The sequence below is a fragment of the Seriola aureovittata genome, chromosome 19, assembly GCF_021018895.1.
Source record: "Seriola aureovittata isolate HTS-2021-v1 ecotype China chromosome 19, ASM2101889v1, whole genome shotgun sequence".
NCBI classification, from domain to species: domain Eukaryota; kingdom Metazoa; phylum Chordata; class Actinopteri; order Carangiformes; family Carangidae; genus Seriola; species Seriola aureovittata.
In genome coordinates this window covers 14,200,995-14,227,283 of record NC_079382.1, presented here as the reverse complement: position 1 = coordinate 14,227,283, position 26,289 = coordinate 14,200,995, and the positions used below count along the sequence as shown (strand labels likewise).

The 26,289-nt window shown below is 40.8% G+C and overlaps 2 protein-coding genes across 2 annotated transcripts; one reads left to right on the top strand and one right to left on the bottom strand.

The window, feature by feature from the left end:
- The first annotated feature begins 3,545 nt into the window (after positions 1-3,545).
- nr2e1 (nuclear receptor subfamily 2, group E, member 1) lies at positions 3,546-12,654 on the top strand. Its single transcript, XM_056363321.1, has 9 exons — positions 3,546-4,234; positions 7,244-7,389; positions 8,164-8,251; positions 8,627-8,862; positions 9,442-9,588; positions 9,892-9,988; positions 10,121-10,270; positions 10,427-10,532; positions 10,775-12,654. Exons 1-9 carry the CDS (start codon positions 4,174-4,176, stop codon positions 10,935-10,937), a joined length of 1,194 nt encoding a protein of 397 aa, XP_056219296.1. The 5' UTR covers positions 3,546-4,173; the 3' UTR covers positions 10,938-12,654.
- A 135-nt stretch (positions 12,655-12,789) lies between these two features.
- On the bottom strand, positions 12,790-26,218 carry snx3 (sorting nexin 3). Its single transcript, XM_056363323.1, has 4 exons — positions 26,026-26,218; positions 17,117-17,212; positions 16,622-16,746; positions 12,790-13,646 (listed from the first exon to the last, which is right to left on the bottom strand). Exons 1-4 carry the CDS (start codon positions 26,185-26,187, stop codon positions 13,541-13,543), a joined length of 489 nt encoding a protein of 162 aa, XP_056219298.1. The 5' UTR covers positions 26,188-26,218; the 3' UTR covers positions 12,790-13,540.
- Between the last annotated feature and the right edge of the window lie 71 nt (positions 26,219-26,289).

The window sequence follows — 26,289 nt, the reverse complement described above, 5'->3', positions numbered from 1 at the left end:
TAGGTAATAATGCATTCAGAGATGTTTGGAATCTATTAATAAATAGACTTCTAGTAAGCCATCAAATCTTCTGTTATACATGGTAATAAATTGTTAATAAATATATTTTCTTCAAGTTTTCTAGAAGGTAAACAGTCAGGGATCCTGCTGGTGGATAAACACTAGACACCAGAGTATTTTCTTAACAACCCAGAAGATGTTTTTATGAATGGCTTGTAACTAAAGCGATTAAAAGTATTTATTCATTATTATATTAATAAAGCCATTAAAGACTAGCAAACCATTTATGAGAGTTGACTTATTAGAAAGTTCTACCAATGTTTCTGTATAAGGTTAAAGGCTTGGTAGGCCTCAAAGAGAACAATCACAATGCTGCATCCTGATTGGCTGTGTGAGTGTCAGGATCAGAGCAATTACTGGATCAGGAAAGTCAGTCACAGTTTGACACAGCTCACTGGAAACAGATTAAATCAGATAGAAAGATTAAGATGGACAAATAAATCACAATCAAATTTAAACTGTCGATCTGTGGTCACTTATAAATGGAGACTTTAGACCCATTTAAAATCTGAATAAGCACGTGGACAGGTAACCCGCAACCGTTTAGTGACTCCTGTTGTAGAACTGTCCGTGGTGCTGAAATATCTTATTTGAAAACTTTAACCATATTTAATCCCATTACATATTAATATTATCTCGGAAAGGTTTGTTGACATTTTTGTTAAAGCTTTGAGGTTTACCTTCAGCCCGGCACACATCACATTTCACTGACAACTTCCACTTTCATCAAAACACCTGCAGCTGAGACAGTCATGTGCTGAGCTGAGCACCAGCAGTGTCTGTGGGCCACAAGATGACTGACTATGATCTTCCCGGTCATTTTAAAGGCTGTATGGCTGCGTGGGCCTTCAGTCAGCTTGAATTCTCCCCATTATTTGCTTTCTGGAGCTTAGTGACTTCTCCCTAAAGCCAATTGGTTTACGCCTGGTCGGTTAGGGGCCATGCACAAGTGATAGCAGTGCATAAATAGATGGTTAAACTATGCAGGCGGTGATACACCAACAACAATCTGAAGTGTAGTTTCTACTGTAAATGGCCGAAAGTGTGAGTTTTCAAAAATCTTTAAGTGCTGCATTGAATGAATACTATTCAATTATCATCATTTACACATCATTAAAATATTTGCCCGAGCAGAGACACCCCCACCACCAAAAAAAAAAAAAAAGAAGAGAAACAGATACACAATCCACTGCCCCCTTTGTTAGCGTCATTTCATTGACTGTTGAAGGAGAACAGAGTCACTAATACAAAAAAAGTGAAAGAAGGCGACCCCGGCAACCATGATGTTGGTTATATTTGTGTAAAGGCTATCAGTGAATGACGAGGATTAGGACGAGTTAAGGAGATTATGTCACACATTCACCATTCACCCACCCCTGCAGCCACCCACACACATGCACACATACACTCACACACATATACTCTCACGCACACACACGCTCGCGCACTCAGAAACAACTGCAAAATGTTATTGATCTGTGAGAATGGAAACGTGAATTCCAGTGTTTCCAGTTTAGAGACGTGTTTGGGAAGTCTACTGTATCATTTTGTAAATGAATCACCAATAAAACAAGTGGTTGTTATGACCTAATGCTTAAAAAAAAAGTCTGGAAAAAATAGTCCTCGTAATGAAGGTGCACTGTAGCCGCTATTTATAGGAGATTAAAAATAACAAAAACAATAACAAAATATGTGGCTATAAGCGTCCTGTTGAGGACCAAAGGCTCTCTGCGGGTCTCTGCGGGGAAATCAGGGGAATATCATAGTGGTTCCTCCTCAGGCTTGTTAGTCTCCAGCCGTAGCTGTTCAGCTAAAGGGCAGGTTGAAAGACACAACAATGGCTAATTGCAATTAACTACGCCTCTCCGCCTTGCCCCTGTCCGCTTAAATCGACACTTTGTGCGTCCATATGGCCGTCAGTGTACCGTGGGAATGGACACAATTAAAAACAGAATATGGATTTCTGGAGTTACCCGGTGAAAGCACAGCAAGCTGTCAAGGTCAGAGTGTCAGTGAGCGGGCCCGGCAGCCCGACCCGCGACCCTCCGGACAGCCCCGGCATGGTCTGCACCCCGGACTGACTGCAGGGGCCGCTGGGAAGTGTGCAACAACAGGGTGGAGGGTAAACCCAAATACCACCATGAATCAATTAATTTATTCCAAAGCAGTGAGGCAGGGGCTCCTAGGGTATTATTTATTATATTTTAGGCTATAGTGTTAAAGAGGCACAGTTTTAAAAGTGTGAAAAGAAAATGAAGAAAAACAGCAGTGTAGTTCTACAGTACAAACAGAAAAGAAGTCAGAAGTGGGGGAAAAAAGCAGTAGAGACTATATGAGTATAGTATAGTAGGCTATAGTAGAACAACTGTGCTAAAAATAATTTGAATATTTTAAAATTAACATCAAAATATTTTACATATTTGAAATGAGACTATTGTAGTGCAGGTGTGTGAATGTGTTTTGTACAAAATAGTAAAAAAAAATAAAATAAAAAAAACGAAACTGCACTAAAATAAGAGCTGAGTTAAAAGTTACGCTTATTTTTATTATCATTGTTATTAGAACTACTAAAAGTAGTAGAGCTTAAATGTTCTGACGTTTTATTTTGTTTATTTGTTTGTTTTATTTGTTGAATACAGTTCATTATAAACGATAATGTTTAAAAGGAAAAGGAAAAAGTCATATAAGGACAGTACAATGGGGGAAAGTCAACACTTTCAATTTTCACATTTTTCTGTTTTGTATTGTATACACTGTTTTTATCTACTAAACTGGTTAAAACCTTGTCTTTTACTGTATATATATATTACTGTCAAACTAACGAGCTCTAAATTCAGATTGACCCCAATAATCGATCGATGGCAAATCCTTTTTAACTGACACCGCCAAACAAGCCAAAAACAACAGCTTGAACCGCCTGCAACAGGTTGAAAAACACAGTGATCAATGAAGCTCAAAACCACTTTCAAATGAAAGAAAGAGAAACTTATTTTTTTTGCCTCTTACAAAAAAGAGTTAATAAAGCCACATTACTCCAATATTATAATAAGTTTCATTATTTTGATGCAATCAGTATTTAGTATAGTATTTATTAATCTGTGATAATATAACCAATTCATTATTAGTGTGTACATTTAGAAAACTTGCACTCCTGTACCCCCCCCTATCCTTCAATCTCAAGGACTGCATGTTAACAGACAATTGTTTCTGTGCTGGTGTACATGTAGGAAATGACGAGCACGACACTGCTTCACATCTGAGCCAAACTCAGATAAATAAACCTGCAGCTAAAGCACATTTAAATATCGCAGAAAGCTTGTAGGAGCTTATGCAACACGTGTTTTTTTGTTTGCCCTGCCTCAGGATCCATGAGCAAGGCACTTCACATCACTTGCAAACACATTCACACGATCGGTCACACACACACACACACACACACACACACACACACACACACACACACACACACACACACACACACGCCAGTGACGTCAGGCTGGAGTTTGGTTTAGAAAGCCAAGTGGATGAAGGAAGTGGAGATCTCCACCCTCCAGCCTCCCCCTGACACTTCTCATAAATAATACCAAGGCTTATTTGGGGGACTCGCACCACAAAGTCACATCGTGTCCTGGTTTTAACAAGCTTTCATCTGTCAGAATATCCGAAATTGATTTTTTTTTCTCCCCCTTTTTCATCACCGCTTTGGCACCGTCGGATGCGCTCCAGGCAGCGTTTCTCTAACTCTTAACTTTATGCACCGGCTGCTGCACCCCGAGCTGGAGGGCTGCTATCGCCGCTAACCGGTCTCTGCCCTGGGGCTGCAGTCCGCTTCTTTCTGCACGTCGGAGCCAAAGACTGTCCGATACAATGTATCATCGAGTGTCTTAAGATTTTTTTAGGGTGTCGTCGATCGGAGATCTACTCTGTATCAAGTTGAGCAACTCAGGACCTTGACTTGCTGATCTCGTCGCTGCTGGTGAAGAATTCAAGGAAAGTGCTGCGGTTTCACCAATTTGATTGTTTGTTGTTGGGGTTTTTTTTTTTTATCAAAAAGAATAAGAAGGAGGAAGAGGACATTTTTCATTCTGAACTTTATTAGAAAGTCGAGCATCCATGATGAGCAAACCCGCCGGCTCAACAAGTGGCTGTTTGGATATTCTGAACGTCAAATCAAGTAAGTGTCGCTTTTCTCTTCCCCCTGACGCTCCTGGAGAATACTGAGTAGCCTCCGGTGTGTTAGAATAAGAGCTGTGGAAAAGGCCTTTCTCTGACATTGAGTGTTAAAAATAAATAAATTAATTAATTAAAACTTAACAACATAAAGCCGCTGTACATGGACTGCACCAAACTACTTGACATCTCTCATGTCATCAAGGCTCCTGTACATTAATGAAGTCATTTCGTTCCTCATGGCCTTCCAAAAAAATGTGAGTAGTGATCCATGGGGAATAGCTGTCGTCCGTTTCTTCCTCCCAGCGCACACACACGCATAGACACACACAAACACACACACACACACACACACACACACGCATAGACATAGACATAGACATAGACACAGACACACACACACACATACACACACACACACACACACACACACACACACACACACACACACACACACACACACACACGCACACACACACACACACACACACACAGGTGGCTGCGTAAACTTGTGTCTATAATTAAAGCGGATTCAAGCTGATTAGAAGAACTTTTATTTTATTTTTTTAAGAAATATATTTTTTCGTAAAGCAGATCACACATTTTAGAGGCAGGAAATAACGCTCTGAATATTCCTCATCAACAGCTCCATTTGATGCCACTTGTTGCCCGTAATTTCATTTTCAATAATATCTTTAAAAGAATAATTAAGCAATAAACCGAAGGATATTCACTTTGAATTTGGTTTGAAGATATCTACAAGAGATTCTTCTTCTGTTACGGAGCTGTTAGTCAACTCACTTATCTTACTGTTTAAAGGCGTGATTGTGTCTGCATGCGCGCGTTTCTACACTACTGTAAAATATCTAATTTATTTAATCATCATGGCGGGTTTATTCAGTGTTTTTAAATTGCATTTTTGAAGATCTCCTTGTGATATTGAAGAATCTCTTGTACTTTATAGGTTAGGTTACATTTGCAATGGGTTTCTTTTATTCTTAACTTTTGCAATTAGCCCTCTGCTAGGCCTCATAATGAATTCAAGTGAAATTAGACTTATAATATAGGCCCAAAGTAGCCTTTTTGTTTTGTTTCAAAAGACAGGAAATTTTCTTTTGCATTAGCCTGTGTGTTTCTTTCAGTAACCACATCCAAACATGTGAGATTCACGTCAAGGTGCTCTACCTCTCTTAGCCGTTGTTTTGCCCTCGAGTATTCCGATGTATTCAGATTTCTGTAGATAACCAACATGATTAAATTACAGTAAAACAACTCACAGCACAACATCACAGTTATACTGTCATTCAAGTTCATAGCTGCCCACATTATGGGTGGTCAGTAGAAACATGTCCTTCTCTCAGTGAAACTTAATTTCCAGTTCTTTTAGCAGCTTCTCGCCTTGATGGTGATTACGTTAATAGAATATGCCATATATCTTCAAGCAATTACTGCACACAATGGAGACGAATTGGACCCCCGCAGCGGGAAGTTAAATACATTTCCACCACCCCACCGCCACCCCTCCTACACAACAATAATCGTGCGTCATTTTTATCTAACGGACTCTCTTGCAAACACTGTTTTATATTTGTCTGAGCTTCTCTCGCTGAACTTCTGCGTTGTTTCGTTCTCCTATGATTTAATTACGCGTGGAACTTTTATTTTGGAAGTGCGCAAATGAGCCTGAAGTGCACAACTTTGGTTTGTTTTATATAATCTACTCAATAAGTGACTCCAAACTGTACAGTCATGATTTCTATTACATCTAAAAAAAATATATAGAGTATTAACCTGGCCTATAGATGACTACTAATGAGGATATTTCTTATTATGAAGCAGGTTTAAAATGGTAAATTCTTGTAAATGGAAGTTGACTCTCAGCAGGCCTACTCTCGCTTATAAAGAAACTCTAAACCGACATAAATGCTACATACAGAGTTGTCTCTCCCTATCTTAGAGCAATTACACGGCTGTGGCCTACACTTAAATAGCCAACATGGCCTTCTGATTCTTAATAATCTGCCAATTGAAGCTCTGTAACTCTCTCCTGAAGTCATTGTTTTTGCTGCTGAGTGGTTATTCCCATGCTACCCTTTTTGACGGGTCACTGATGAATCAATGAGCAGGTGGCAAAACGTCAGTGTAATTACATAGACGGCTTTTCCCTCCAGAATAAAAAAAGACTCCCTCATATGCATACAAATATACTTCTTTTTCATAGATTTGAATACAAAATCTTCACCAAAAAAAAAAATCACATTTTTTCATCTACACCGGGGTCGATTTACATACACTTCATTTGAGTTGGTGAAACGAGTTGGTGCGCATTATTCTCATGGTGCAGTGTCACTCCCTAATCCTGGGGCCTATAGACCTGCGGGATAAAGCAGCTGTCGAGTCCCATTATGAAGGGGAGTTGGCAGCTTGTCGAGATCCAGGCAGTCAGACGAGGTTCAATAGGGGAAAATCATTAAGTTAACACTTTCCCCTAATGTCTCCATTGTGCGCCCTGAGGCTATTGTCTTAGAGAGCTCAGATATGACGCTTCCCACCGGACTTTATTCTTGAAATGTGCGCTGTAAATTCCCATGGTCGGACGAGGCGCGGGGCGCTGTCCAGTGTGTGTGTGTGTGTGTTTTGTGGGGTTGTCGGACATAAACAAGTCATTTGTAGGACGGTTGGTCCATAGCTCCCCGGGGTGTAAAAACAAGTTCATTTTTTGAATATAGGCCAACTGTATACTGTGTACATATATATATATATATATATATATATATATATATTCCACCAGCTGCGAAACTCGCTTCAAATGAACGGCAGAACTAAACTGCAAAACTATGAATGAGCAAGATTTTCTCAAGTTTTGTGTCAACTTTGAAAACTTTTCCTGGAATGTATCCACATTTTCAGTATTCATCACAGTTTGCCATGATAATTTATTCCTTTATATTTGATTCCATTGCTTAATAATTGAATGAACGTGGCATTTAATTGAAATTTGGGCTTTTTCCAGGTCGGATTCTGGACATCCCATGCAAAGTGTGCGGCGACCGCAGCTCAGGGAAGCACTACGGTGTTTACGCCTGTGACGGCTGCTCGGGATTCTTCAAGAGGAGCATCCGCAGAAACAGGACCTACGTCTGTAAATCTGGCTCTCAGGTGAGGCCTCCCTACAATTTATACAAGTCTTATATATTCAGTTATTTATCTTCCTTTCTTTTCTTTTTTTACATTGGCCTAAATTGGTTGTAGCAGAGGTGTAATGGCCATAAGGGGGTCTATATTTGATCATTTTCTGTGGAGAATGGATCAGGTTGGACGTAAAAGCAATCACAGGGAACTCAAGAGAGGAGCATTAAAAATTAAACCGAGCAAGCGTTCAGTACCCAGTCATACTGATATGCCTCTATGTGATTTCTTACACTGACCAAATGATATCTAGGCAACCAGCAATGCATTTATCTCCAGGGAGATTTTTATGCACTGGTTTTATTCATCCAAACACCATCACTGACTATTAGGTTTTACGCACGGGAACTGGAACTTTACGCGCAGATTTGTGTTTGCTTTACTCTTCTGCGCGCTGTGTTAAGTCTCTCTTGATGAGCCTAATTGTGTCATGCCTGGGTCATTAAGTGCTGGGGCTAAACACCTCGCTGCTGTGATGTATCAGGTGTAATCCAATCTAATGTGATGACTCGAAGGCGAGGATTTAGGCAGCAGAGGGCGGGATGGAGTACTTATCCTCCGGGATTTGGCCGCGCTGGAGCCGCGGGGGGAGTAGGTCGATAACTACAAGATAATAGCACGATCTCTCACCTGGAGATTGGCCTCCCGGGAAGATAATAGCACATAGGATTCTGTCGTTCAAGCAGAGAGAAATTCAGCTGTAACCCCCTCTCTTTTCTCCCGCTCTCTCTTTCTCTTGTAAAGGGTGGTTGCCCCGTAGACAAAACTCACAGGAACCAGTGCCGAGCGTGCCGATTGAAGAAGTGTCTGGAAGTGAACATGAATAAAGACGGTAAATGGACATAATTGAATTATCACTTTGGCCATAGACACACCATGCAGTGGCGTTTGGACGGGGGGTGGGCAAAGTGTATTAAGGCTTTTAATCAAGGCTCAAAGGAAGTTGATAATTACCGGGTCTTTACTTGTTTTAAAGGGGATATTATTTATACTGGTGCTGTGGTACTGTGCTGATAGATTACAGCTCATTAAAGCCAATTATTTTTTCCTCTACACAAACAACATTTGATTATTTTTTTTAGGAGCAGTTAGGATAATGACAATCCTTTTCGAAAAATGCCATAAAGAAATTAGGTAAACAAGCCATTACTCCCTGTAGAGATCTTTCCCCCCTCACTCTGTGTTCCTCTGCCGGTTCGTTTCACAGCCGTTCAGCACGAGAGGGGGCCCCGGACGTCCACCATCCGCAAACAGGTCGCCCTATATTTCCGGGGCCACAAAGAGGTGAACGGATCGTCGACCCATTTCCCGGGATCCTCTCTGCCCGGCCCTCCCTTCTTCACCACGGTCACGCAACTGGAGCCTCACAACCTGGAGATGAGCACGGTAGCCACCACGCCAGAGAGACAGGCCATCGTCGGTCTGGCGCAGCCCACACCGAAGGTAGCTCATACTTCGGGGTGTCTTATTATTATACAATTATTTTTTATGATTTTTCTTTTCTTATCTCCCTGGATTTAATAGCTGTAAGTTCTACTTGACGTATAAGTAGTTGTCCACCTCTAAGTCAACAGAAATCACTGATCAGTCTGTATATTATGGGTTTACTCGCTATTTATAACATTTAATGTCATTTTTAAAATCTAGAATTATCAGAATATACACGTTCTTAGTAGTTTATGGTATTCCATGGATATTTGTATTATACCCTTCCCAAATGTTATTATAGGATTACAGTTTTTTTTCGCAAGGGTTAGAAGTTGGAATTCTTGTCCAGATTTAGCAGCCTGTAAGAGCCACAAATCCGCCAATTAGATTTCTCACTGTAAATCCACCACAAGCAACACTAATAATTATAAAACCAGGTGCCGGGGCTTGGAATTTGACCTTTGTTGTGCGCAGCTCTCTGAATTGAGATTTATTATAACACAATTATAACACAAGCTGTTGTATGATGATGATGGTGATAATGATGATGATGGTGATGATGTGATGACAATTATAATCTTTCTCTTCCTCCAGTATCCCCATGAAGTCAGCGGTACCCCCATGTATCTGTACGAGGTGGCGACTGAGTCTGTGTGTGAGTCGGCGGCGCGCCTCCTGTTCATGAGCATCAAGTGGGCCAAAAGTGTCCCCGCATTCTCCACGCTCCCTTTATCTGATCAGGTACACTTTAGAGTGATGGGCTGAGGGAGGGGGTTTAACAGTTTTAAATAAGGAGCTCACGGTCTGTCCTGCAGGGCCTTTATTTGGCCGCGATCAGCACTCAAGAAAACAAAATTGTCAGGAATCGACGTATAAATTTCCGTTTAGATTTGATGTCAGATGATGTTGTAAGCTGGGACTTTCACCATCACGTTTTACGCACGAGTTACTGTTGTACTGGCACTTCATGCGATTTAAAGGGGCTCATTGCTTCTTTAAGCTTTATAGTGAGAGTTTAACACTGAAACGCTTCCTCTTTTACAGCTGATTCTGCTGGAGGACGCTTGGAGGGAATTGTTTGTTCTGGGCATCGCGCAGTGGGCCATACCTGTGGACTCCACTACTCTTCTAGCCGTTTCTGGTAGGCACTGTACCTCTGCGAATGGCTACAGGTCACTCCAGGCCTCGTGAGCCCTACAGGTGTGAATGTGTTATTGTGTGTTAACCCGCATATTGACAATTTCTCCATGTTTACTCCATGTTTTACTTGTAGGAATGAACACTGAAAACACAGAGTCCCAGCGGATGAATAAGATCTTGTCTGAGATTCAAGCACTTCAAGAGGTGGTCACCCGATTCAGACAGATGCGCCTCGATGCCACAGAGTTCGCCTGTTTAAAATGTATTGTGACATTCAAAGCTGGTGAGTACTGCCATCTCTCTGGGTATTTTACAGCGCTGTCATTAAACTTGACAAAGGCTCCCAATGGAAAGCATCATTTCTACTCAACTCATCAACAGTGTGCTATTATTTATGTATTACAGCAGCACCTTTTAACCCCTCGCCCCTGTCTTACAGTTCCTACACATGGCAGCACTGAGTTAAGGAGTTTCCGCAACGCCAGCGCCATCGCCGCACTACAGGACGAAGCACAGCTCACTCTCAACAGCTACATACACACCAGGTGAGATTCGACCCAGCGTTGCTTTGAGCACGTTTTGCACCGTCTCCTTCAGCCACATTCATTATGAAGTTAATGAGGCAATAAGCCACTGTAATTTTGCACAGGTGCAACAGTCGAAGTGCGTTTTTTTTTTTTTTTTAATTGGCAGCAGTTTTGTCACAGGTGTGCGTTAATTGGAGCGGCTGCGTCAGACAGTCCACGCACAGTACAGGCTGTTTCTGACCCTCGGTGATGTGTTTCAGGTACCCGACTCAGCCCTGTCGCTTCGGTAAGCTGCTCCTGCTCCTGCCGGCGCTCCGCTCCGTCAGCCCGTCGACCATAGAGGAGGTGTTCTTCAAGAAGACCATCGGAAACGTGCCCATCACCAGGCTCCTCTCCGACATGTACAAGTCCAGCGATATATGAAGTTCTCGCCATCTGTCCAGCGCGCATGGAAAAGACTTGAGCTGTAGGCCCACAGACCCACCCAGCAGTCGGCAGGATGTCAAATCATAGCAGGTGTAAGCATGGGTTGAATTTTTGCTGAGCAAAAAAATCTTTTGGGCTATTATAAAATAGCCCGTTTAGGCCTAGGCTCCGATGAAACAAAGACTGCAACACAGCCGGAATTCACCAAGTAGCCTGTTAACAGTATCTCTAGTTAAGGACTAGCCTGTAATTTCCATTATAGAATTGCCTGTATGATACTGAAAAGTGCAACCTGTGGCGTGGGCAAAGAGCCCACCGTGTTTAAATACCGCCTAAAGACTCTGGAGAGCTCCTGCCAAGTGTGTCTGACAAAGAAATGTTATATATTAAGAAGTTTTTCGAGTGTCTGTGAGACCAATGAGCTTGAAGACCAATTAAATCTTTTATTGCTGTGTTCAATCCCAATGGAGGAAACCAAAAAAGGATGGCGCATGCGTAATAGGGGATGCGAGTCGCTGTCCTTCGATCCGGTGCTGAAACCAAACGCACGGAGGCAACGATGAGGAGGCGGCAACTCTATGTGAAATTAGGGGAGGAGGGGGGGTTGGGGGCTCTGGGGGCGAAAGGCTTTGAAGGAATATGCTTGCATTGCCTCCTGACTGTAAAACTACATTCATCTGAAGACGGTGTTTGTATTTAAGTGGTTACTGTCCTGTTTGTGTTGGTGTGTCCTGTTTGAGGCGCAGCATTAAAATGTTTAGGTCGACTTTGTGAAGTTAGACACTAACAATGGATAAAAGAAAATTCAGCACTTGGGAATGTTTTTTTTTTTTTGTGACCTGTGATGTTTTTATTCTACTGTAAATACTTACAGTTATAACTATTTAGAGTTGTAACCAAGAGAATAAAATACACTGGATTCAACTGTTTTCATATAACCTAGATATAAAACTACCAGCTGCAGTTACAAAGCATGTTTGTAATTCACATTATTGCAAATTATAGTGTTACTCTTCTCAGATGTAATTTTGTTGTCATTGATAAGTACAATTTCAAAAGATTTCCCAGTGACACTTTATAATAAGGGTATAAAACACATGCTTAAGTAATTAATAACTTATGTATAACTTGTAATTTGATGCATGATGTGTTGTGAATTAAGAAGAGTTTAATGCTTAATGGATAATCAAGTAATGACCATTCATTTACCGTTAGTTGACGCATTAATTTATAAATGAGCTGTTATCCAGTTACATTAAAAAAAGTCAGCTCCATGTGTTCTCTGAAAGCAGAGCAGCACCTGTTCTCATAGAAAATATGAAGCAGTTTTTTTTTTTATCAAACTGGTAGTCAGATGTAAGCATCAGCATGCTGCCGCATGACCCAGCTGTCATTGTTTTTATCATGTTTACATATGGTGGCATATGAGTTAAAAAAAAAAAAAATTATAACAGACACATATGTTCCAGCTTTAAACAACAAGGCCAAAGACCTGCCAAATAAAAGCTTTCATAGGCATTAAATCATCATACGTCATGCATTAGTTATGAATTATTTAAGCATGTTTTGTACTTGTATTATCAAGTGTTACCAGTTTTCCTTTACAAGTAGTCCAACCTATTTCTAAATCAAAGCTCAGGACAGTTTTAATAAACTCTCTAATCAGCCATAGGCCTAAATCCTCTTTGTAATTGAGATGGTAGATTATGTATTTATTGAAAAATAAATGTCATAACAAAGTTAGAATACCTGTAATGGCTGTGGCAGTTGCAGAATGAACTTGGCTGTCCAGTGTGGCATGTTAGGTATAGGTCAACAGTCTAAATCAACAAATGTACTTATGCGTGGAGACATTTCACCTATTTTATTGGAAAATCTTCAAAATAAACAAAAATGGCACAGCAGTATACAAATCTCAAAATGCATATAGCCTGTAGAAATACTGCAGTTCCCTCTGTGTAAATTACTTCTTTCTTGCTAGAAAATCATTGTGATAATTGGGCAGGTGCTGGTTGATATACACACACGTGCTTCCTTTTGAAGAGAGGATCAACTAAGTGTGATTTGAAAGTCAAGGCCCATCAAGTGTGTGTGTGTGTGTGTGTGTGTGTGTGTGTCTGTTTAGTTGCTAGTTACGGTGAGCAACATGCCAGTATTAGATATATATGAGTGGAAATGCTGTGGGTCTTACAAGAGCTCTGCATACATAGAACGCTCATTCAATGTTACTATAGAAATGAATATATTCAGACATAGCTAAATGATAAATACATAATATATCCATGTTAGTGGCATTTCCAGACATAAAGAGAAATTACTATAAATTACTTTGAACCACAGTTATGTGTCGAACATTCTTGACTCCAATTAGAAGGTGAAAACGAACACCGATCAGGGTCACTAATTAAACTAAAAGAGGCAGTGAACGATTTTTTTGGGGGGGGTGGGGGGTGGGGGGGGGCGCGAGGAGGAGAAGTTGTCATTGAAATGTTTATTGTCTGAGTGAAACCTGGAGCAGTGAAGAGAGCTTTGGGTTGTCGAGCCAAGCTGGGCTGAGCAGGGTCGAGCCGGACCAGGCCAAGCAGAGCCATCTTTTCTTTTCAGGCTTGTCTGACTTTGGAAGGGGTGTAGCTCTTGTCCACAGACTCATCCTGTAGAAACATGTGCAGGCATCGTTCGTTCTGGGCTAGGGGGTGACCGGCCACTCTGAAACGCACAAGAGCAAAAAAGGCAGGTTTGAAGGTTGAGTAACTTTTCAAAAGGCGAGGCTTGATGACATGATTGTACCTATAGACACAAGGACACACAGGGACGGACAACACAGAAAAAGACTGACCGGAACACTGGACTCACTTAAGGTAAGAAGTCTGAGAAAGATTTAGCATAAAGGACCAAATTGTATCAAGACCAAAAAAAGAAAAAGAAAAAAAAAAAAGACAAGATTAGGAATCATTTGTATGTGCATTGAAACACTGGAGAATGGAAAGCAGTAAAAACAAAAAATGACATGCTACAGGTTTTAGGTAAGATATTCCATTTCATTTCACTCATTTCTTAACTAAAGGCTGAACAATTCAACAACCATCTCAAACATCTTCCAGTGTTTCAATCCTACAGGAACTACAAATACACAAAAACTGCACAATGATACTCTTATCCTCATCTCCTTAAACATTTTTGGGGGCATTATTGCTTTACATTCAGTCACTGACAGTATGGATATACCCTGTGTCCCAATTCCTTACTGAACACTAAAGTGTAAACAGTACTGTATACCAATCTTCATAGTATAGTTTTTGCTGCTATACAAGAAATCAACATTCAGCACTGTTAGATGTTAATCTAACTGTGACTTAAAATGTCACTGCCAATTAATGTTTTCCCCAAGATTTAGTGGTTTGTTTGTTTGTTGTTTCCTGGAGCTGTTAAACCTACATGCACAAATTACTTTTTATTTTCTCCATTTCCTTTTAGTCCATCAACAAGGTTATGTTGCATCCTGCTCCTCTAGGGGTTTAAGTCCCTGACAATGAATCGCAGCATCCCCTACGTCCTTTGCTGCATGCCATTCTCTATCTCTCCTCTCATTTTCCGTCATCTTGCTACAGTCTCTGGCATAAACAAAGATGTTTTTTTTCAGCATTTGTCCAGTGTGAAAGCACTAAAAATTCAAATCCTGCTTGGAATTAGTGTGGTACAGATTTGGGACACAGCTATAGACAGGAAATGTGGGCTGACAGAGAGGGGATGACATACAAAAAAATGTCTCCAGGACAGGTACATGTATTCATCCTAACCACAAGGCTACAATGACAATCTCTGCAAAATTGACAGAATAATCAATGATCAATATGCCAATTAAAACATTTTGTTAATAGTAATAATGTAAAAACTCTGCCTGCATGAAAGTTTGGGTTATTGTATCACTACTGAATAGGTTTATTGACATTTTGACTTGCAGCACAGGGACAACTAGGCAGCATTCAGGACACAATTACTGTACATTGCATACAACTTGTACAGACATGGGTTTATGGATGTGAGTGTGTGGTCACAAGATTTTGTACTTTGCAATAAAAGAAGTAATGATTTTATTACCTCTCAAGTGTCAATTAAAGCTCATAAAAGGGAACAGACCCATCAACCAAGAATAAAGACACACTACAGCTTTTCTGTGAGATCTTCAACTTCCAACCTTTTCGAAATGAAACTCCACAAATCACAGTTTGGAGGGGCAGGTGGGGCAAGTTCATTTTTTTCCCCCAACATCATATCCATTTATACCCTGGTACAATTCCCTGAAATTAATCTGTACTGTCACCTTCATTACAGCTGTGTGTTATCACTACATCAAGGAAATACTTTAAGTTTCTGACTGTTTTCCTCTGTAAAAGTCACTGTGACATCAAGCTTCCCTTAATGTCCCTTTAGATGACGCAAATGAGCTTAATGAGAATGAGCCCGTGCACCTGAGACCCTAAAACATTTCGTTTTTCTTACAGTACATTTCTCAGAACAGATCAAGATGATGACATTGTGCGTATGCATGCATAACCTAAAAAGGGAAATATTTCAAACAAATTAAGCTGCCCTGGAGGGGAAGCACTGACTGATCAAATACCTAGGCAAATCACTGGAAAGATCAAGATTGCCCCAAACATACCCTGTTTAATAGGTTTGGGAAATATTGACATTGAGGACAAGGTGCAGCAGAAGAATGCTAAAATTTCAAGGCCTTTCTTTCTTTATGAAGTGAGTATGTATGCCCTTCCTTTGTTTTTTTTTTTCCACCTTAAGTATGAATTATGTTTGAAAAATAAAAAACTGACGGTTATCTCTTCTTCTTCTCACTTGTTTGACAGTGACAATCATGTTTACCATTCCAAAAGATTTCTTCTTCACAATGCTCTCAATCACAGATTAAACAATGCTGCCAGCCCCATCGGCCCGCATTAAGTCTGAACAATGATATGATCAACAGCAGTTTTCATTCATTGGAAGCAAGAGGGGAAAAACTCTTAATTGCCAACACATTCTCATCTTCTTTAAAAAAAAAAAAAAAAAAACATATTTATGGATTTTAATTTTCTCAACTGTCTTTCCACACTTAATATTCCAACAGGAAACATTGATGCATTTGCACATGAAACAAAGATAATGGCCAAGTCTGCAATCAAAGCAAATAATTACAATCACACTGTAACTTTTATTGTTCCGCAGCTGAAAATGAGGACATGCTGGATCAAAAATAAGCAGAGGTGCACACACCAGCCCATGGAACCACGCGCTGTAATTTGAGCTGCAATTATCATAAATTACACATCAACAATAAAACAAATGTGGGAAAAATTATGTTGTGGGGTGCACACTCGAGTCCTCTTTGGTTATTCTTGTCCTTTGCGAGGTAATTATAAAAGAGAATTAAGGAGGATAGTGAGAAAAAGACCTGCCTGTCTCTGCGGGTTCAGTTTGTTAACAATATGAAGAGAAGTGAAAAAGTTGAATCTACTTATTGCACAAAGTGTTTCATTGTTCGTGAGAGTTAAAATAACACCTCGCTGAGGCAGAAGCTGCAAACGACTGCGACTACAAAAGGAAAAAATTGTAAAGAATAAATTGTTTTAACCTCATGGCAAACTAGTGGAGGAACGGAGAAAGACGGAAGATGTGGGAAGGCTTACTTGTTGAGAAACTGCTCCAGACCCTGTCTCCGCTCCTCAATGAAAGAGTCATCAAATATCCCATCATCCCCTCGAAACGGAAGCTGCCGGATAAGAGCTTTTCCTGGGAGAGGGGGGACGACCACCTGTGATAACAATCATAGAGCAGCAGTTGGACACACATATATAATTTATTAAAGAGAGTTTTAGTACTTACAATTAAGACATAAACAGTAAAAAAATCCTTAAGTGAGCCTGTACAATGTGATCGGATCAAAGCATTTTTTTATATGCCATCTGTGCGGCTAAAAAACACAGTTTATAGGCTGCATCAATAGCGGGACAAAAACACAGACAGCATATACATGAAATCTTCCTTTACAGGCGGCAAAGGTTCAGAAGATCTTTGAACAACTTTCTCCTTCATACAAATACATTGGCGGCCAATGTTGTATGCTGATTTGATAAGCCAAGTACTCAAGAGGCTTTGTGTCTGAGTTCACCTCAATGGCTCACCTTGCTCTCCCTCTCCAGCTCCGCTCTGAGCCACTCAAAGTCGCTGTACCGCCTCCGAACACTAGACTCCTTCAGCTTGAAGATGGGCAGGTTGGTCTGCGGAGACACACACACAGACACACGCACACAGGTGGCAAACTGTTACAGCTGTCACTAGTAGGAGTTGCATTGATTTACATTAAATTGTTGTGTACACACTTTTCTTTGCGTGGTGTATTATGATTATTATTGATTAATATGGCTATCAGTTTTTTCAATTAAATGAGTGTTTACTCTTTAAAATATGAGAGAATAGTGTCACAATTTCCCAAAGCCTAAGGTGGCATCTTGGCATCAAAAGCTCAGATTTGAGAAACTGAAAGGAAATAACTGTTGACATGTTTGTTTGTAAAACGATTACTTAATCCGTTACCAAAATAGTTGATAATTCATTTTTGTTGTTCCATGACTAATCGTTTCAGCTCTATATTTCAAATGTATTTATAGAGGTAGGGTTTTCTTGCCACACATTACATTTTTTCTTCATGCATGATGGCTGTTTTATAGTAGTAATAAAAAATAAGGTGTGCCAGTATAATAAACTAATGGATGCTTCCCTTCAAAGGTGGAACAACAAATTGATTAATCCATCAACAGAAAATGAACCGGCAAACATTTATCCTTTTAATATTCAGCAAAAATACCAAGCTTCTCAGCTGTGAAGATTATTATTAAGTTAACTGAATATGTTTTGGTTTTTGAATGAAGACATTACCTCAGGCTTTAGGACACTGTGATGGGCATTCTACATTATATATCCCACTGAGAAAATAATCAACAGATAAATCCATAATGAAAATAATCTAAGTGCAGCCCTACTTCCCTTTGTATCACAGACCTGACTTCATTATTTCAGGTACACTGGAACACCTTGGCATAAGTTTGTTTCGTAAATAGTATAACCATCATTAATGTTAATAGGCAATGTACCACTATTGTTGCCATGGTTACCTATGGGTTAGTACCCCCTGTGATTGTACTGTTGACCAGAAACATGTTTAAAGATGTCCCAAACTATGATTTTAAAACTACAAACAAACTCACAGCTTGTACTTCCTGTGCCACTAATAATAACAGCAGAAAATTATTATTGCATTGGTTACAGCTTTATCCTTGTGGTATCTACTCTGACTTTATTAAAATAATAAAAAGGAGGGAAAAAAAATTGAAACCAAATTGAACCAAACTGAATAGAAAAATTGAAACTGGCCTCCAGGCAAAAAAAAAAAAAAAAAAAGTTCACTTGTGTTTTGCTCACCAAGGTCTATTGCACAGAGAATGTTTTGAGTTTTTTTTTTTTTTTTGTGTGTTGTTTGATGTGTTCGTGTACGACAATGCACAGATGTGCACATAATTCCAAGTTGCTGTTGACAAGCACTTGAGAGTGAATTTCATATTAAAAAGAGGAGATGTTTCGACATTGACAGAGAACACTGAAGCAAACAGCACATTACAGCACAATGCCAAACCTCTTCACTAGTCCTGGCAGAACATGGCCATCCCATGACAATGTACAAACAAGGAGAGAGTGAATGAGCATTTCATTGGCAGGCCACATTCAGAGAAGGTCAGAATTCATGGAAGGAGGAGGAATCACAAGAGCAAAGCAATTGAGCAAGTAGATGCAGCATGAATACAGTAGGAGCAGCAGACTGATCGATGAGCAGACGACTGTGACTGTGCGACTGTGCAGTAAAGGGGATGGAGAGTTAACTAGAAGGCTGAGTAAATGGCTGAACAAAAAAGAAAGGAGAGGGGGTATGAAGGAAGAAAAGAAAAACTGGAGAGGTTGGGAGCTTCATCTGGTCTGTGCAGGACTAATTGAGGAGGAGGGAGAGCAGGAGTGGTCTTTTCGCTCTCATGGTCTCTCCCTTTCAGTTTTTTCCCTCTTTATTTCCCTTGCTCTGTGATAATAAGTCAGATTTTCTGCCCTTGAGACTCCTCTTGTCATGTTTCAATGGGGAATATATGGGCATTTGTTTTCTTCCCTTTCGGCTCTGTCCCCTCCTCAGTCTTCAAAATTATGGATTCCACACAGAATTCTTCTTATATTAAGATGTGTTTCTCATGGTTTGCCCATTAGATTTACAAACATGAGGTGGAAGAATATTAGAAACAAATTTCAATATAATGCAGTACCACCACTGTGACCTCAGTAATTAATATACATATAAGAATTAATACTTTTCATGATGGTAGAATATGTGGAGGAGCTATTGTACTGGATTATATTAGACTGTATATATGCTTGTAACTGTTCAAAATGTCATTAAGAAATGGCAGTTGAGGGGAACTGTGGAACACCAAGAAAACTTTCGAATAAAATGAATATCTGCTAGGCAGAAAGACAAAGCAAAAGCCCTATATGACTGCAAAGGAGCTGCAGGAAGGTGTAGCTGACACAGGAGTGATGGTGCACCACTCCACTGTGCAGCGTTGACTGCACAAACAGCGTCTACACTGAAGAGTCATGTGGAGGCTTGTCATCAGACCACATTGGCTTTCCCAGATTGATTTGTCCAAACTTTAGACGTCGACTTTTGTGATGATGTCGCAGGTAAAGTTTCTTTCTTAACAGTCTTCCATGTTTGTGCATCAATGCTGCACAGTGGAGCTTCTGTTTTTAACGTATGCCCATTTCAGGGTTGTAATTACATCCTTTCTTGTGTGTATCCTTCATTACAGTGGAGGAAGTTATGTTCGTACCGGAAAGAAAATTTTACTATCCTAATTTAATAACACCTTTGTTGTGATGTCATTTTCTTGTTTTCTATTCCATTTTATTGTGTTTGGTGTGTTTGTGAGCTAAGCGCCGATAATTACCTTAAATTTCTCCTGATGCATGATGCCATCTGATTTCAAAATCTATCAAGGTTTTCAAACTCTTATAATTAGGCCTCAACTTCAGTGTTAGCTTTAACATGAACATTGCTTTCCTCTCACAACATGACCTGAGTTTAACCTTGCCTTAAAGCTCTTTTTTAAACAAATAAAATGTTTTATCCAGGTCTTTCTGTGACCATTGTGATGCCTGCATAGAAGAAAAACACAGACAGAAATCACTTTGCTCTAGACATGCAAAAAATAATTTGTTATTTTGCCGATTACCACAGCTCTCTTCAACAAGGTCACATTTGCTGTGATTAAATCCTTAAGACTGGTGAAAAAGCCTGGTTAAGATGACACAATAATAGGAGTACTTCCTTACCCTGCCTGTAAACTCATTGAGTCTCTGCCACTCCCTCTTTCCCACTAAGTTTTAATTTGACTCACCAGCCCTGAAACCTTCCCTCTCCCACTTATTTAAAGTTCTCTCCAGGTGAAGCTGTCAATGAGCCCCTCACTCCGCCTCTTTTCTCAGGTCACAGGAGAAGTGGATTATCTTAGCTTTATCGCCCCAGTGCTCTAGCATTAACTCCACTCTCCTCTCACCATGGTCTGTCCCTGCTGCGTCATGTTACCTCACAGCATGGAGCGCCGCAAAGTTAATCCCCACTACAACAGATCACAGTTACAGGTAATCTGCCACCGCCGTGACTCTAATCCCATCATGTGCACACAGAAAACACTTAACCGCGCGCAAGCATACACTGACGTACACCAAGCATACATGCACAGGTGTCATACAGTTAACAATGTAAATATAATAGCCCAAAGCGTTCACGCTTGTTTGTACACACATAGTCGAACCATCACAAGACAATGAGGTTAGCAGTGAGAATGTAAGGAAAGAAAGTCACCTGGCCTTTCAATCATCTCTCCCTCTCAAACCCTGTGATTAAGAGATTGGCCTTGTAGGACAAGGGGAGGAACGAAAACGACAGAACTGAAAAGTGAGAGGTCTCACTCACTCTCTCTCTCTCTCACACACACACACGCACATATACACACACATACACACACACACACACACACACACACACACACACACACACACACACACACACACACACACACACACACACACACACACACACACACACACACACACACACACACACACACACACACACACACAAAGAGGCGGTGCGTGAGAGCTCTACAAGTCAAAGATCAGGTTTCCCTGGCCTCTGTTCTCTTCATGGCTGGTTAGAGGTTAAGGCCCGGTTGTCTCAACTTACTGGCCCTTGCAGTGATTGGGACATGGGACCAGCCCAGACCCAGCCGGGTCTTAGCATTTCATTAATTGTCTAAAAAGGCACACTTTGCCCTGCTCACTTTGATAGGGACAGAATAACAATATAAGAGGGAGAAGAAAGACAGTAAAGTTACAGAGGGGCAAAAATGAAATCCAAAAATTTAGAAAAGCCAAATAAGCTTAATATAACTAATGGTTATATTAAAAGCAGGCATGAAAAGAGAAAATGTTGCATCTTTTAACAAAGGAGCATAAAGCTAGATGTACCTCTTTCATAGTAGACCTCCTAGCTTCACTTTCCATTTCGAGTGTACAAGATGCAATTTACGCTCTATAGGAAGAGCATGTGATTCATAATGTGTGGGACACAATACCTTAGGCTCATTGAAAATGGGTTGAAAAGAGGCAGAACCCTTAAAAACAGCGAGACAGAGAAAGAGGGAGAGAGGGGACAAAGATCACTCATCTCCTGAGAGAATAGTTCAAGGCCACCATGCATTAGCTTTTAGCAGGATGGATTAAGTCAAGTTTGAGAGTGTGCATCCTAAACCTCCCCCATGCCCCCTTCTTACCCCTCCCATATACTCTCCTTTCAGAATAATAGCATTAAAAATGGCAACATAATACCATCTCATTGCATCATATTCTAAAATGGGGAAAAAAAGACAAGGCACAAAAGCGTTAAGGCTATGGGTCTTTTGCTCTCGCCTCTCCATGTACTCTCTCACTCGTTCCCGTGCTTGCCGGCCGCTGTGGCCTGACAGCCTAGACTCGCCTAGCTGGCAAAAAGCTGCTTTGTTGCCATAGTATCAACTCCCACTTTTGATACTGTCATTTCAAGTAGGATATGGTAGCCTTGATACAATATGTTCCCTATTTCCATTAAAATAGTTGTCGAAGAGGATGCTGTAGACTTTGGATTACACTTGACTGTGCCTGACAAGCGCCCCCCCACACACACACCCACTCCCCATCTCTCCCCATTTTATTAATGACCAAAGGCCCCCGCCCCAATGCCCAAATGGAAAAGAGAAAGAAAGAGAGAGGGAGAAGCTATGGGAGTAGAGAAGAGGAGGGGTAGAAGACTGAGTGAGAGTGAGAGACAGAGCTATAAGAGGCCTTTTATGTACTCCTATCCATAAACAAAGTGAGATCCCAAAGTTCGCTCCGCTGAATGTGCTCTCTGGATGAGATGGGAACCAACTAAAGACAAGAAATTTTGATAATACCCAACACCCCCCCCCCCCCCCCCCCCCCCCCCCCCCCATTCACACACACACACATACACACCCCAACTCCAATCCCATGTTTACTGAGGATCCAAACGCGTACACTGCCGCCTGAGGGGTTTCTCTCAAACCAGTAACAACCAAAAAACCATTTAGGTGATGGACCCTGCTGAATAACTTTTGGAACCATTAGGAACATGAAAAGCATGAAAAACATGTGTAGACGCAGGAAAAAAAAAAAAAAGTTTTTTCAATTTCAATTTCAGAAACTACACTTAAGACGAAGGGATTTAGATTGAGAACAGAAATCCATTGTTTCAACACGACCCTGGACATTACAAGTCCGCTCAGGCAAAATGAGATATCCGCCTCCTTTCAGTTTGAACTTAGCTTCCACCTCTTCAAAACCTGACTGAAAGAAGTGGATTGATCCCACTGATTTTAAACACCAAATGCAAGTCTGGCTGTCCACATGTGACTGTAATGTGATACGACTGTGCCACACAGCAAACTGTTGGCTTCCCACATGATAAGCCAATACTTGTACAATTTGCTTCATCATAAAAATTCAGACGCTACCAGTGAGTCACAAGTCAAATGCATAATCTGACATTAATTTAAAGAGACTCGTGGGAAACTTTGCAATATCATAGGAAGAATTCTACCCTGATCTGGTGTTTACATTATATGCAAACCACATTTAGTCATCACAGGGACTATGGTAACTACACTATGAACAAGGCAACTGACTGCACACAGCTGGGAGTGAAATGGGATAAGTGGGCAATGGGATGAAGGCTGGTGAGGGGGTGGCTTTCTGCCCTCCCATGGGTGGGGGGTGTGCGGGTAAGGTTGGGGAATAAACACTCCAGCTCCCCCACACCCTGGCCTGTTTCATTCTTCTCTTCTCTCAATGAGGGGATTAGGGAGACTGTCTCAGTGCGGCCACGAGGGCTCTCTCGATTTCGGATGGATAGCGGAACAGCAGTGAGAACAGGGGACAGCGAAGAGTTATGAACAGAAACTGTATAGCAAAATCAGATAATAAAATTAAAGTATTTCTGAATATCTTGAGCACGATGAAAACAAAAAGACTAACACAAATGCTATGCATTCCAGGCCTAGGCATTGTGGCTAACGCTCTTAACATGCTGGAGATGGAGTAAAATGCTTCTAAAGAAAGCTGAAGAAAGGAGAAGGAGAGAAGCAAAGCAAAGTTGACACCACGTTTGTTGAGAAGTGAGGGATGCGCCGCTTCTTCTGTGGTCTTATGCAAAGCAGGGTCACACAGGGCTATGAGGTGCACAATAATGCTGATTACACGCATATGCTAATTATTACACGCTAATCAAGTACAGTAGCCTTATATTCAACACTAATGCCTGGAGACGGCTTCTCTTCTCTCAACCCATTTCTTTAAGGTAAGGGGAAACTATAAATACTTGAGGGCTGCTATCCAATCTAAATACTCAAGGCCACTAACTACAGGGGTGTCAGTCAACTGAAATGACAATTTAGAGATAAGAGATGAGGTAATCAGATGAGCCTAGTGACTGCCTGACAATTTCAGACTCTTAGTGCAGCCTGCACATTAAAGATGCAAACAATAGATTGCTGGAATGGCTGAATTAATGCAAAATTGTATGTGGTGACAGACATGCTGAACAATAAATGAAATAAAAATAAAGAGTTCTGAAAATAATGTAATTTTAAATAGAATAGCACAAACTTTACCTGTGTCGGCTAATGGTTTTCTTCATTGCAATGTAGTGTAAGTATTTAAATAATGTCTAAGTTTAGTTTGAAAACTCTTTCTTGAAATTAGAAACAGCAGCTGAAAAAAATTCTCAGTCCAAGGTTCTATTCTGGAGCTTTCTACCATATCACACGGTCTTCATCAGCAGCAACATGGTGATTGAACTGCAGATGTTCAGACTCTCTATTGCTCTGAGCTACTCTAGGACTTCCCACTCACATTGGCTTCACTTGGTGGAGCCTGAAATGGAAGGTCTGAAACATCTACAGTTCAATGTCAACTGAGCAAACTCCATCTTCTGATGAAGACCATGTGATATGGTCGAAATAAGTGGACCTCGAGTGGAGATTGGAGTGGCAGTGTTTGTCAACAATTTAGCGTGATCATTTTCTTCTATGTGTTAATTCAACTGGTGCTGGTTAAAAGTGGTCTAAAATGACTTGATGTTGTGTTTGTGTGTGTGTGTGTGTGTGTGTGTGTGTGTGTGTGTGAGAGTGTGTGTGTGTGTGTGTGTTTGTGTGAGTGAGACAGAGAAAAAGCACATGATACACAAGTGATACAGGATCTGTGTTTTGCAACAACTGTGTTTATCCAACCATTACGCTCCTCACTGATTGCTCAATTGTGCTACATTTCTGGACAGTAGAACCAATAATCTATATCATATTTCTCAAGTATTTACATTTTTGGCCAACTACCAACTACTTAACCAATGGAAGGCAGAAACTTCTCTAAGAAGAAAAGCATTTGTTCTCCCCTGCAAGTTCCTCAGACGAGTAGGAGGAAGGAAATGCGCTGTGTGGGGCGGGTGGGCCAGGCAGGAGAGGATCACGGAGCATCCTGTCTACAGTTCCAGAGAAGCTGACTTGCTGAGCTATGTTCCCCTTTTAACCTGATAATAGAGTATTCTGCTTTGTATGAATTAACTTGATGATTCATCAGTGAAACCAGGAAAACGACAAACTACAACAAACAGACATCCCCCACTAATGTAGCATTAGTATGATGTGTAGATGAAGCAGAGAGCTGAGCATTTGGTCACACGGGCCTACTTTCAAGTGAAGTTGGTCATTAAGTGTGAACAATGCTGTTATCTATTCTTTCCAGTCAGAAAATGGGGTGTGGCTAGAGTTTAACTCTGAACCATTCAAGAAGACGTAAACGTTTCTGAGGGGTTATTTCATAATCATTTCATCAGCTTGCTATACCGGTTATATAACTCCATCTTATTAGTAGAGATGACTCTTGTGTTAACTGCTCTGTCACGACACTATGGAAAAACACTTGAGGCTAATGTAAACAAATTCCCTCCTCTAGCAGAGCGATAGCAAACTGCCTGTTAACGTTTAAGCAAATATTAGTAGGTGCTGTACTGTACTTGTTAACATTGCTGTCAAAAGCACCTTGACCTATTAACTACTATCTAGACAAATGACTTCGGCTCAACGCAAATGTCAGTCACGTTAACTCGTTAGTTTGATGTCAGGTAGCTAATCACTGTTCATTTTAACGAGTGTCAGTAGCCTGCTAGCTAGCGTTAGCTAACTCGTTTCATCAGTAACCTCTCTTCTTAGCCCGTCATTCACACATTTACATGTCGACTGTGTGATAATATGCGCCTCTTTTTGTCTGTGGCCATCCTGGTGTCAGGAAGTCATAACTTTCTTTGAGCAAAGGAAAAATGGTCGCTAGCTCAGGTAGCTAGCTTGCTAGCTAACGTCATTAGCACTTGTTACTGTAGGCTCACCTTCAGTCTGACTTCATACGTGGTGTATCTGCCCCTGCCAACCCCGACGGTCTCAGGGTTGCTCACATCAATCTCTAGAAAATTACTCGGGGGTCCATAAGCGTCATTTAAGTTCTGAGGCTTAGTGAAGAGCCTTCTTGTATCAGCTATGGTATCAGCCATTTCTCCCCTGTCCTTCTAGCAGCTAGGGATAATGTTAAGTTAGCCAGAATACAAATGTGTACATTCCGCTGCAAACCTCCAAAATAAAACATTTGGAGAATA

What these genes read in the sequence shown, in the direction of transcription:
- nr2e1 (XM_056363321.1), top strand. Translation starts at nt 4,174, where the DNA reads ATGATGAGCAAACCCGCCGGCTCAACAAGTGGCTGTTTGGATATTCTG. An exon ending in TCTGTAAATCTGGCTCTCAG is followed by an intron (nt 7,390 to 8,163) that starts GTGAGGCCTCCC and finishes TCTCTTGTAAAG; the next exon opens with GGTGGTTGCCCCGTAGACAA. An exon ending in CGCTCCCTTTATCTGATCAG is followed by an intron (nt 9,589 to 9,891) that starts GTACACTTTAGA and finishes CCTCTTTTACAG; the next exon opens with CTGATTCTGCTGGAGGACGC.
- snx3 (XM_056363323.1), bottom strand. Translation starts at nt 26,187, where the DNA reads ATGGCTGATACCATAGCTGATACAAGAAGGCTCTTCACTAAGCCTCAG. An exon ending in CGTATGAAGTCAGACTGAAG is followed by an intron (nt 17,213 to 26,025) that starts GTGAGCCTACAG and finishes GTGTCTCCGCAG; the next exon opens with ACCAACCTGCCCATCTTCAA. An exon ending in CTGGAGCAGTTTCTCAACAA is followed by an intron (nt 13,647 to 16,621) that starts GTAAGCCTTCCC and finishes TGTGCGTTTCAG; the next exon opens with AGTGGCCGGTCACCCCCTAG.